Source organism: Rhinatrema bivittatum, chromosome 18, assembly GCF_901001135.1.
Source record: "Rhinatrema bivittatum chromosome 18, aRhiBiv1.1, whole genome shotgun sequence".
Lineage (NCBI taxonomy): Eukaryota > Metazoa > Chordata > Amphibia > Gymnophiona > Rhinatrematidae > Rhinatrema > Rhinatrema bivittatum.
Genome location: NC_042632.1, coordinates 43,495,878 through 43,508,174, shown reverse-complemented (window position 1 = coordinate 43,508,174; position 12,297 = coordinate 43,495,878). Strand labels below are relative to the sequence as shown.

At 38.9% G+C, this 12,297-nt stretch overlaps 1 protein-coding gene across 2 annotated transcripts in view; it reads left to right on the top strand.

The window, feature by feature from the left end:
• CNOT6 (CCR4-NOT transcription complex subunit 6) overlaps positions 1-10,515 on the top strand; it is a 55,198-nt gene extending 44,683 nt beyond the window's left edge. For both annotated transcript variants that reach the window (XM_029583588.1, XM_029583587.1), the window contains exons 8-12: positions 1,903-2,057; positions 2,940-3,094; positions 4,682-4,912; positions 6,013-6,215; positions 8,662-10,515. In XM_029583588.1, coding sequence (XP_029439448.1) covers positions 1,903-2,057; positions 2,940-3,094; positions 4,682-4,912; positions 6,013-6,215; positions 8,662-8,874 — 957 coding nt within the window. In that variant the 3' untranslated portion in view covers positions 8,875-10,515. The remainder of the gene's footprint in view (positions 1-1,902; positions 2,058-2,939; positions 3,095-4,681; positions 4,913-6,012; positions 6,216-8,661) is intronic.
• The last annotated feature ends 1,782 nt before the right edge of the window (positions 10,516-12,297 follow it).

The following is a 12,297-nucleotide window of genomic DNA, read 5'->3' as shown; positions in this document are numbered from 1 at the left end:
GACTTCCCCAGAACTCAAGTAAGATCGAGGCAGGTTGCAGTATTCCAACTTCAGGCCCTGTCACAGCCTGGATGTTGAGAGGTTAATTCTTCAATCGCTCAATCTCTGAGGATGTGTCTCAGGGCCTGGTAGCTTCTAGAAAGCCTTCCACTAGAAAGTCCTATGGACTGAATTGGAAGAGGTTTTCTGTGGGGTGTGAGCAGAAGGCCCTAGATCCATTTTCCTGCCCACACAAAACTGCTTAATTACCTTCTACAACTATGGGAAGCTGGCTTAAAAACCAACTCTGTTAGAGTTCATCTGAGTGCAATTGGTGCATACCACCAAGTTGTAGATGGTACACCCATCTCTGTACAGCCTAGAGTTGTATGATTCATGCTTGGCCTGCTTCAATTGAAGCCTTCCCTAGGGCCTCTCACTATGTCTTGGGACCTCAATGTGGTGTTAACTTGGCTATTGAAAGCTCCTTTTGTGACCTGAAGTACCTGACCTGGATCGTATTTTTGGTGGCAGTCACTTCACCATGCAGGGTCAGCGAGCTCCAGGCCTTAGTGACTTTTATCATGACAGGTGTTCTTCCGTATGTACCCTAAGTTCCTGCCTAAGGTGGTGATGAACTTCCTTCTTAACCAGTTCAACATTCTTCCCCAGGCCCCATTCACACCAAGGCGAATGAGCCCTGCACGGTTTGGACTGCAAGCGAGCCTTAGTCTTCCATCTGAAGTGGACAGAAGCCCATAGACAGGCCACCCAACTTTTTATTTCTTTTGATAGATATAGATTGGGCCAAACAGACATTATCCAGTTGGCTAGCAGATTGAATCTCCTTCTGTTATGCCCAGGCGGAACTTCAGCTTGAGGGTGTCATGGCAAGGCTGATTCCATCAGAGGCATGGCAGAGTCAGTGGCCCACTTGTGAGCAATTCCCATGGAGAAGATCTGCAAGGCTGCGAAGTGGAGATCTCTCCACACATTCACATCGCACTATTGTCTGGATAGGGATGGCAGACAGTAGGTTTGGCCAGTCTGTCCTTTGGAAACTGAGGTGTAGAACCCAACTCTCACCGCCTAGGGCCCATTGTTTGGGTTCAGACTATCTCCCCCTCTGTTACTAACAGCACCATTGTTGTTGTGCCCGTTGGCACCTAGTTAGGTGTCTGTTGGTCCCCTTTTTGTGTTGGGAAGCAACCTGTAGCTAGAGATTCACACATGTAGCTAGAGATTCAACACCCCAACTTCAACCTCCAGTCTCATTTACACTATTGTTAACTATCTCTACTATCGTTAGCCATTATTAATTAATAACTGTCCTTTCTCTTCCTTCTTCACCAAGTTTTAGTCACCCTGTTACATGTAACTGCCTTTTCCGCACCAATGTTCTAGTTTATGTTTATTATACACTCCCGTTTTATGTGAACCAGCATGATGTGACTGCGGTCTCGAATGCCGGTATATAAAAATCCAAAATAAATAAATAAATAAAAATGTATGAGGACTGCTATCATGCTTGTCCTCTGAGAAAGCTGAGTTGCTTACCTGTAACAGGTGTTCTCCAATGACAGCAGGATGTTAGTCCTCACAATACCTGCTGCCACCCCACAGAGTTTTTTTTGTTTTAATTATCATTCTATGCTACAAAACTAGTGAGAGACCTTGTGTGGACGCGTGGTATAAGGCATGCTGGGCATGCCCAGTGTGCCTAGTCAGTTCTAGAAACGTTAACATAAGTTTTCCACATCGGGGCTTCATCTGATGTCACCCATGTATGAGGACTAACATCCTATTGTCCTCGGAGAACATCTGTTACAGGCAAGCAACTCTGCTTTACTAATTTAAGATGAGCACAAATTATCATACATTTATATCCCTCATAATTTGATATGTTCTGCTCTGAATTTCCAGGAAGTTGAAACCGAGCAGTACTACAGCTTTTTTCTGGCAGAACTGAAAGAACGTGGATATGATGGATTCTTCAGCCCAAAGTCTAGAGCTCGAACAATGTCTGAACAGGAAAGGAAACATGTTGATGGCTGTGCAATATTCTTCAAAACGGAGAAGTGAGTGCTCAAGAAATCATCTGTCTTGCCTGAAAGCTTGTTTACTTTTTACTAGCAGGCTATAACTTCTCTAACATGACCATTATAATATAAGAACAAGTCTTTATCAAATGGGGTGTTGCTTAATCATTTGCAGGGCTGCTAGCAAAATTGAAGCAAAATTCCTCTGTGTGAATTGTAGAATTTTCTTGAGCCCATTTCCTGCACACAGTCTTTTGTTTTTTTTCAGAGCTGAAATCTCTCCATCCTGAATGCCTTTCAGAGCTAGGGCCTTTAATCTCCACATCTGGCTCATTCAGCTTCAGAGATGAAGAGCAGCCTAGAGCTTGATCCAGCACATTTGACAGAAAAAAATGGGGGGGGGGGGGGGGAATGCAGCGAAAACCTGAAAGCTGCTCAATTTACAATTGTATTTTGTCTAAGCTTTTTCAAATGGCCCTGGTCATTTGTTGAACTCAAGCTGGTGTAGCCTTTGCACATGATGCACATGACCAGCCCATTGTCTGCATTGATGGTGTCTGATCAATATAGAACCATTTTCGTGACATGAGTGAGTGCTGTTGCTTGCACTGTAACCTCCTTAAGGATAAAATGCCTGCTTTCTTTACTATTCTTTGTATATATTGTTTCATTGTATAAAATTTTTGTATGGTTTAAAGCTTTGCAAACAATTATTACAAATAGGAATTATTGTAGAACGCTTTAGGAAATTCTATACGGTCTAAGTTGCAGACGATATCCATCATTGGGCAGAAGTGTATGATGACACCATGATTGATGCCATTGAGCAAATGCTAGCCTTTGTCCAAATGCATATTTTTGCATGTACTGGGAACGAAGTGTTTTAAATAAATAAAACCGGTTCACCTTATTGTTTTCTAGATTCTCCTTGGTGCAGAAACACACTGTTGAGTTCAACCAGTTGGCTATGGCAAACTCTGAAGGGTCTGAAGCTATGCTGAACAGAGTAATGACAAAGGACAACATTGGAGTTGCAGTGTTGCTGGAGGTTCGGAAGGAGTTGATAGAAATATCAAGTAAGCAACTTTTACTGGATTTGGTGAACATTGCAATCAAAATCTTATTTTCAGATTGGTGTGGGAAGGTTTAGACAAAATTCAGGTGGTTGTCTCCTTTTAAAAGTTGGAAACTTCAGTAGCAAAGCAAATCGTATACATTTTTATGCAAGTAGCTTCCCTTTGGGAGAGGGGAACTTACAAATTCCATGCATACAAAGAACCCCTGGATTTTGCACTTGCTTTTGTATGGTGATTTTTTTTCCCTTGACGTGCAAGTAAGTACCCTAATTGTAAGTAAGAGGTGATCAATTTTTTTCAAAGAACTGCAGTCAAGCCATGGAAAACCTTTTTTTTTTTTTTTTTTTTAAATGCAGCTACTTTGATAATTGGCCTGTTAATCTTAAATGTTTCATGGTTGGTAAAATGGGGAGGGCTAACACTTCTTTATAACCTTGGAACATCAGTAAATATAATGCATATTAAGGAACAAATTCAACTGCTGCTGTAAAGGATGGGCCAGTCCTGTTTTGCATAATTTTGCTGCTGCCCTGCATATTCGCACAGAAATGTAAAAAAGTCATTTTCCTTCTTCCAGTCCCCAGAAAATATGCATATTGAGCTTAGCTGTTAATCAGTTGTATAATACTTAGATAATTTTTTTGCCTTTTTTTTCCCCACCTTTATCTTTGACACAGCATCAGAGATGCTGGTTGGCCCTATTTTATGCTCTACAAATGTAAATCAGTGAGTAGCCATTGTAATGGGCGTTTGCTTTCAATTTTAGTTCAAATGAGGAAAATGTCCTACAGAAAGCTGATAAAAACACAAGACCCCTATAATGCTACAAGATACTGTACTTATTTCACTTTTAAAGATATAGATAGATGGAACTTTCTAGGGACTTATTTTAAGGTGTTGAGATGTTTCCTAAATGTGACTTTTTTTTTAATGATTTGGCAGCAGTATGAGAAGCAGAGATTTTTCTATTCTGTCTCTGCTTAGTATAGTATCTGCTTTCTTTGCTTACTAATGAAATGGGAGTGAATTAAGATGCTTAAGCTCTAGATGGAAATCTCTGCTGTTTTTGGCAGTGAAAAAAAGAGGTGTGAGTGTGTGGTTTGCTTTTTTGTTTGTTTTTGGAGGATCTTTCTTTTTATAGTTGTTTCAGTTGGCCCTGTAATTTCATGATCTGTTTTCCAATTCAGCCATGCAGAAGGAGTCATGTTGGATTCCTGGCTAAGGTCTTCTGCTCTCCGTGTCAGCTGGAGCAAGGCAGGCATGGTGCAGAAGCAGTGTTCCACAGATGTTCTGGGGAAGGACGCCCCTAGTGGCCAGGTTCACAGCCCATGATTGCAGGGTTCTGGAAGGAGCCCCTGCTGAGGATGGGTGCTGAAGAATTATGGATAAAGGATTATGCTTCCAGCCATAGTTCCAGTTGAGCTGTAAACCCAAAAGAGCAGGAAGAAACTGCCAGGACAAGAACCTCCATCCCCCTCCTCTCCCCACCAAAAAAAATGCTTTGTTTTTTTAGAACCAAATTTGTTAAGAAATAGTGAACAGTCATCTTTTATGGTGCTCTTAATGTGTTAATGTTTTCATTGGTAGCTGAGAAGCCATATCATGGAACGGACAAGCAGCTTATGCTTGTGGCTAACGCGCACATGCATTGGGATCCTGAGTATTCGGATGTGAAACTGGTGCAGACCATGATGTTCCTGTCTGAAGTGAAGAACATTATTGATAAAGCTTCGCGCTTGCTCAAGCCTGGCATATCGGGAGAACCTGCAACCATTCCACTTGTGCTGTGTGCTGATCTGAATTCTCTGCCAGATTCTGGTACAAACAAGTTCCTTTTGGTTGTTGTTTGTTTTTTTTTAACCTAGTAATGGCTTCTTGTGCAAGATTCACAGTCCTTTATGCTATAAAATAGGATTTTACTATGTAACAGGCAGATATGCAGAAACAGGAAAAAATGACAAGTAATTATATTTTGTGAGCTAGTAGAAAGGCTGTTTTCTGAAGCTCAGTGCAGCAATGTCTATCCCCTTTGTTCAAAATTTGAAATATGTTGCAAGTGGAAGAGCCCTAAGAATAGGTACAAGAAACCACTGGGGTGGGTTTTGTTAAAGTGGCACTGCTTTAAGGGGAAATGTTTGGGTTTTTTGGGTTTGTTTTTTTTTAAATTTAGTTAACTAGCCAGATTAGTTGCTGTTTTTAGAAGCTTCAGTAAAATCAGTTACAATGGCTCTTCAGTATATTAAGTCCTGTTGTTGTCTTGCTCTTAGTAGGAGGCAATACTGCAGAAAACTACATGGTTTTATGCTAGTTGGATCTGAAGAATATGTTTGAGTTCAGTCAACTAAATCTTGTTTGTACCAGAACTCAAGGGGACTAAAGTTACAGTGAATGGAATTGAAATAACTTCCTAGATTTCTTCAGAGGGCTGAAAGCATTTCCTTACTTTTTCCTCTACCCAAAGGCCTGTTACAGATGGCCAGAATACCTTGCCCATATAACTTTGAGTTCCAGAAAGGCAATGTGGCTGATTCAGCCTTTTCTAACACACAGCTCCTCTCTTGGAGCAATAAACTTGTATTAGCAAGTTGAATCTGGACTCCCTGGGCAAGGATGCACGTGGGCTACAGTGACCGAGAACTTTGGAATGTGGTAGAAATTAAATCACAGGTAACCCTTGAGTCTATAAAGATTTGACCAGTAATAAAGACCAGTAGGAGGGTAGTAAATTATAAATACATTCCAATATTTCTGAGGCCCTTGTTTATTGTATGTGTGTTAAATGCTTATGATTTGCACTCTGTAGAAAAAAAATATATATACATGCACCCTTTTTGAAAATTAGAAATTTGAGATAGGTTTTGTAGCTTGAAAACTATTTTGCTGTTTGATCTTACTTCTGCTGATCCTTTTCAATATAGGTGTTGTCGAGTACTTGAGCACTGGTGGAGTTGAAACAAATCACAAAGATTTTAAAGAGCTACGATACAATGAAAGTCTTACTAACTTCAGCTGCAATGGGAAGAATGGACCCACCAATGGAAGGATTACTCATGGTTTTAACTTAAAGAGTGCCTATGATAATGGCCTAATGCCTTACACAAACTACACCTTCGATTTCAAGGTGAGTATTCTGCCTTCTCTAGTTCCAGTGCCGTTTCTACGAACGGTCATGTAGATCCATTGGCTGCTTGGTTACGCTGATGCATTCAGCTGTGACCTTTTTCGTTTAAACTAGAAAATAAAGTGAGAGACTGTTCCCCAGAGGAAGTGGTAAGATTTACTATTTTGTAAGCTGGGTTAGTGTGCTGCTGTCACTGATGATAGGCCAGAACCAGTGGGCTTGCTAATTGTAATGAATCTCCTTCTCTCCCCCCACCTCCAAATTGGATCCCACAGCTTGATTTAGGACCATCAGCAGAATGTAAATTACAAAAATGTGATAAGAATTCATATTGCATCATGTAAAGGTGGAAAAAAGCATATGAAGTACCTTTTTAACAGAAGATGTGATTCCAACTGGAACAAGACTCAAATGACAGAATCCAATTTAAAAAAATGTACAGGCCTTTGCAAGTTCTTTACATTTCTTTATTTCAACTTTTTTTTTTAATTTTCTGCCATATTTCAGACAAATAGTTCATGTCTGATTACATTGGAAGCCCCTGTTTTGCTAAGACAGGATTGGGATCCTGATCTTTAAATTGGTGTCAGTTAAAAACAAAACTACAGAATGATGAATGGAAAGAAATCATCAGTTTGCCCTTGAAAGATTCCTAATCTTGTGTCCATGTGATGTTTTGGTTGTCTCCCAGTGGTGTTTCTTCCACAAGGGGTCTGGTTTAGTTATGCTTTCAAGTTTAAAACGTGCAAATGGGATGAAATGACTTTCTATTTTATTCTAGTGGTGGATGCTGTATTAACTAAACTATTTTTGTACAGCTTCATGTTGCTGCTGGACAAAAGATTTGAGGCGTTTTAAAAGTTGAGCTTTCCCAGTCTCTGCCCTCTGACCTGCTACCAATTAAAATGTATATGTTCTTCATAGCTTTTAAACCCAGGGGGCAGCATTGCACAATTTTTGTAAGTTTGGCAAAAGGAGAACATTTCAGCCTTGGGAGCGACAGTAATGTAGTTGAAATGGTGCAGATTTGAAATTTGTGAGTAGTATCAAATTAGGGGACATTGTCTTTTTAATTCTCCATTCCTATGTTTGCTGCAAGCATTTACGCTATACAGTCAGCCCAAAGATACCAAATATCTGTAAATGATCAGGACAGTAAGAAAATATATTAAAATGAAGTCATGCACTACTATGCAGTTACCCACTTCCTAGTTTTGGCTGCCACTCTGTTGTGCATATTTATTAAATTTTTATATCGCCTATCCAGTAAAGCTCAAAGTGGAAGTGTAATACATTTAACAAATAACACATAGTAAAACATTAATAAGTATATGCCAACTACTATTGAAATAATAAAACAAAGAAGCTGACAGTGGATAAATACAATAAGCCTAACACACATCAACAATAGTAAACCAAAGATCAACATTTAAACATAAACTACTAAAACTTCATTATACCTAACAAGTAGGCAAACTAAAACAGCCAAGACCTTTAAAGTTAAAATTCAAACTCATAGTTGCACAGGACCAAAAAAATCTTCAAAGGACACGTCAACAGCAAGAGGCTGCATGAAGAAATGCCATAACTTTTCTTACTTATCTAGCTCACATTTCACGCAGAAACACAAAACATGACAGCAGATAAAGACTGTACGGCCTTTGCTTATCCCATATTTTCTTGAATTCTGATATGGTCCTGGTCTCCATCACTTCCACCTGCGTCATTCATCCTTTCCATAAAGAAATATTTCCTTAGATTACTCCTGAGTCTATCCCCTTCTCTTTCATCCCTTGACCCTTTGTTTGTCAGTCTCCTTTCTGTCAAGAGGCCTGCCTCCTGTGCATTTATTCCTTAGAGCTATTTAAATGTCTTTCCTCTAGGTCAGGGGTCCTTATACGTTTTAAGAGAAGGGCCACATGTGACATTTCAAATCGGTGGGAGGGGGTCAGAATTTTGATGGATTTGGAGGCCAAGGGCAGAGTTTCCACAGAGTTGTGGCGGATAGGCTGTCAGTAAAACCATTTCTAGGAAGTTGGCAATGCTGATACCTCACCCCTTCCTCAGTATCTTGTGTATATGTGTCTTTCTCATCTGATGGTGGGGTAACCGGGAACCCTCTTCTAGCCACCCTGCCTTAGGCTCCTGTCTAGCTTTCTGTGCACCGGCCATGTCTCTGATGTTCAGCTAAGGAGGCCCCCGCACGGACGACCAAGACTGCAGTCGGTTCAGTCTGTGGGAGGACAATGTACTTTTCAAATGTGCCCTGATGTGCATGACTGGATGTCTATTTTTTTTTCGTCTTCGAGTGAAGATTGGGAGACCAGAAAAAGGCCTTGGCGGGACAGATTGGGAACGTGGGGTAATTTAGCATGTTCAGTACCTCAAACACTAGCAAAACACTTTAATATTGGCTTCATGCTTTCTTATGTCTTTCTATTTTTAGGGCATAATAGACTACATCTTCTATTCGAAACCCCAGTTGAATGTACTAGGTACTCTCGGACCTCTGGATCATCACTGGCTAGTGGAAAACAATGTAAGCGGCTGTCCACATCCACTCATTCCTTCGGACCACTTCTCACTTTTTTCACAACTGGAACTTGTTCTGCCTTTCCTGCCCCCTGTGAATGGCATACATCTGCCCAGCAGGAGGTAGTAGCTTACAACTGGAGGATTTCCTCTTAATCAGATCTGTAAATTTTGTAAAATCTGAATATAAAGGAGTGAGGTAGGGCCAACAGGGAATCTTTTCTTAAGTCTTAATTTTTAATTGAATTATTTGATAAAGATACAGTGAAAGCCAGGTGCTATCAACAGACAATAAAATTCTGAGCCCCAAACATGCTTTATATACTGTTAAGATTGGTGTGTTTGCACCACTCTGGAATTTGTTACAATTAATCTTCCTGTTTCTTCTATCAGATGTAATAATTTCATGCCTTGAAGTGGAGGAATTATTCTAGTAGCTCTTTTCTCTTTGCACACAGAAGATCTGTAGCACTACTTTTTTTGAGGCCAGTAGTAAGAGGACCATGCTTCCGTACTTCACTCCCTGCTTTTTCAGACTTGTTTGTAAAGTATAGAATTAGAATTTAGCCTTTTACTGATTGTAAATGAACCACAAAAGAACTGATTTATGAGATTTTGTACTTTAAAATAATCAGATTTGGGAAATGATTGTATTGTAAACTTGAGGCTAAATTTTTATCTGTTTCATGTATTGTAAAGGCCAGCTGATAAAAGAAGTTGCACCAGGTTTTTTCTGCTGATGATTTGCACTGTTTATGGGTGTCTTAGCCCTTTTGTACTACTTTTATTTTAAATTGAGAACATTACGTTTTAAGTCTAATTCCATTAACCCTCAGTAAACTGGTTTTCACTAGAGCTGGAAACACACCTGGTCATTGGTTTAAAAAAAAAAAGTCAGTTTTATGTTACCATTTTTGCGTGACAGTAAATATCGGAACCTAACAGAAAAGTTGTTCATGTTACAGATTTAATTATTTAAAGGAAAAAAGTCAGTATTTCTCATGCAGATTAGAGGTGCCTGTGTGCAGGTCCTTAATATCTGCTTTTAAACACGCTTTGTCCAGTTCCATTGTGCCTGCTTCATTTTGTTCTCAAATAGCACTGCCTGTGCATGCAGAAAAGACCTGGGCATCATCTTTTATCATTTATTATTATTATTATTTTTTTTTTAATACTGTTAACATTTGTGAAAGTTTTATGAAGATACTTTTGTATAAGCTGTGGCATTTATGTTTCTTTGTGAAAACATTGAATATAACATTTTTGGAACAGGTTTGGAACGGTGGGTAGCCATCTCCCAACTGTCCGTGTATTCAAGCACTGCTTCTGCGTGTCATTACCTGGTGCCGTTCTTTCACTAAGAAATGCCTACTATCATGTGAAACCGATTTTTTTTCGTTTCAAGTCTGTTCGTTCTCTATTTTGGGGGGGGGGGGGGGGGCAGGTGGGAGGAAGCATTCCTTGAATTCTTACCAATATTCTGTTATGAAGCCGTGTGAATTAAAAAAAAAAAATAGATTAGTTTTTCAATAACGGTCCCTTAGACAATTCTTCAGATCATTTTAAAGTGACCAAGTCCTATTTTAATGTGTCAAGCAAGACTAAAGTTATATTAAACCCTCTAGTTTGATCATAGTGCCATTAATAGAATGTTACAAAGCCAACTACAAAATACATTGCTAGTCTAATTTGTATGCTTCTTGTCCTAAAAAAAAAAAAAAGAAAAAAAAAAAGGGATACTTCAGGACCCTATAGCAGTATGCTTTCAGGTATCAGTGAGGTGGAGATGTTCTAGTCTAGCTACTTTTGTTTCATCTGCAGGCAGGGAAGCAAAAGGAAACTGTAAAAGTATTACAATAAGCATTCTGAATGTCATAAATGATTTTTTTTATATAGAATGGGTCGTTGCAAATAATGACTTGAAATTTTATGAAAAATTAAATTTGTCAGCACTTAGGTGTGTTAAACCATACTGTTTTAAATTTAAATAAAAGTAAAATTGCAAACAGAATTCCTACTTGCAAAAGATTTGTGTGTTTAAATTTTGGAAACAATTTCTTGATCTTGAATCCTTGTCTGGGACCTGACTTTTTTTTTTTTTTTTTTCCTTTCTAAGTTGTGCAAATACCAAACGTGTCCAGTTTATAATCAGTACATTGAGATGCTGGTAGTATTGATGTAGATCCGAAGTTCCTTTTTGTGAAGTGTGAATAAAAGATGTTTACTCATGTTTTCCTTAACAATGTGCTGGTACTGTGCATCATGACAATTTTCAGTGATAAGTCGTTGGCTTCTCAAACTGAGTAAACTGTTTCTTTATCTGGATTATGTAAGCATCCAGGAAGCTTTGGGATTGGGGTTTTTTTTTGTTTGTTCTTTTTCGTGAGGAGCAAAGCACTATATTTCATTCCTATTAGTTGGGGAATTTAGTTAATAAATGCAGGAGCTTGAGTGCACTTGTTAGATTCTTAAGGGTTTGAGCTTTACATATGTTTTCACCTGTTTTTGTTATGAATTTGAATATATTTAGTAAAATTCTCACTACTCTCACCTGGACCAAACATAAGAGCAATCCGTGTGGTTCGTTTTGTGATCTTTTCGTTTCTGACTTTTTGGTAAATGGAATCGTGGAAACAGACTGCCGTTTGAAAGGCTGTGTGTGTAGGGGGTCCGGACGCGGTGAGAATATACGTATTTTTTAGAACTCGCAGGGGAAAGACACCAAAATAAACATGAGGTAATAATTTTGCAAGACACTACCTGCCTTTAAAAAAAAAAAAAAATTCTCTTTGTAATATGAAGCTAACCCAAAACATAACTTAAACCGTAAATATTTGACAAACTTGCAATAAAAACCACCTGTTTTTATAAGTGTGGATTTTTGCTTTAAGTATTCTGTACCATAAACTGGCTGTTTTCATAAATTGCAGAGAATACAATTATTTATTAAATGTGGTGTGACGTAACGTATAGTCGGAGTTCTCATTGTAAGTGTGACACATATAAACATTACGTAGTGCATTGAGGGGTACATTTTTAGGTTTCAGTGAAGCTAGATCAGTACCCAAGGCATTGGAAAATACTGTAACCTTGGTGCTTCTCAGTGTGCCACCCTGGTGGCAGTTATTTTCACGACCAGTAAATGTTCACGTGAGCTGTGGTGCACGTTTTTAACCTGGGGGAGGTGGAATACAAATCTTCCATTCATGGATTGTGATGATTGACTCCTTTATAGGAAACAATAAGAGGGCCTAAAACAGCAAAAGGAAATATATTTGATAAAATATCTTCCCATCAGGAAGCATGAGTATGTCTCCAAAAGCTGAACAGGACTGTGTCATAATTATTTGGTTTTACATGTTCCTGAATGCAGTGTGTGCATTTTTCTGCTTAAAGTGCATCTAGAATGCAAACTCTGAATATGAAATACAGAGTTTGTTTTCCTTGTACCAAGACAGTAGGGAAAAGTTAGATTAAAGATAATGCAGAATGGGCAGAGATTGAACTGTAAAGCTGTTTTGAGCAGGTAATCTTACATGTGTGTAGATTA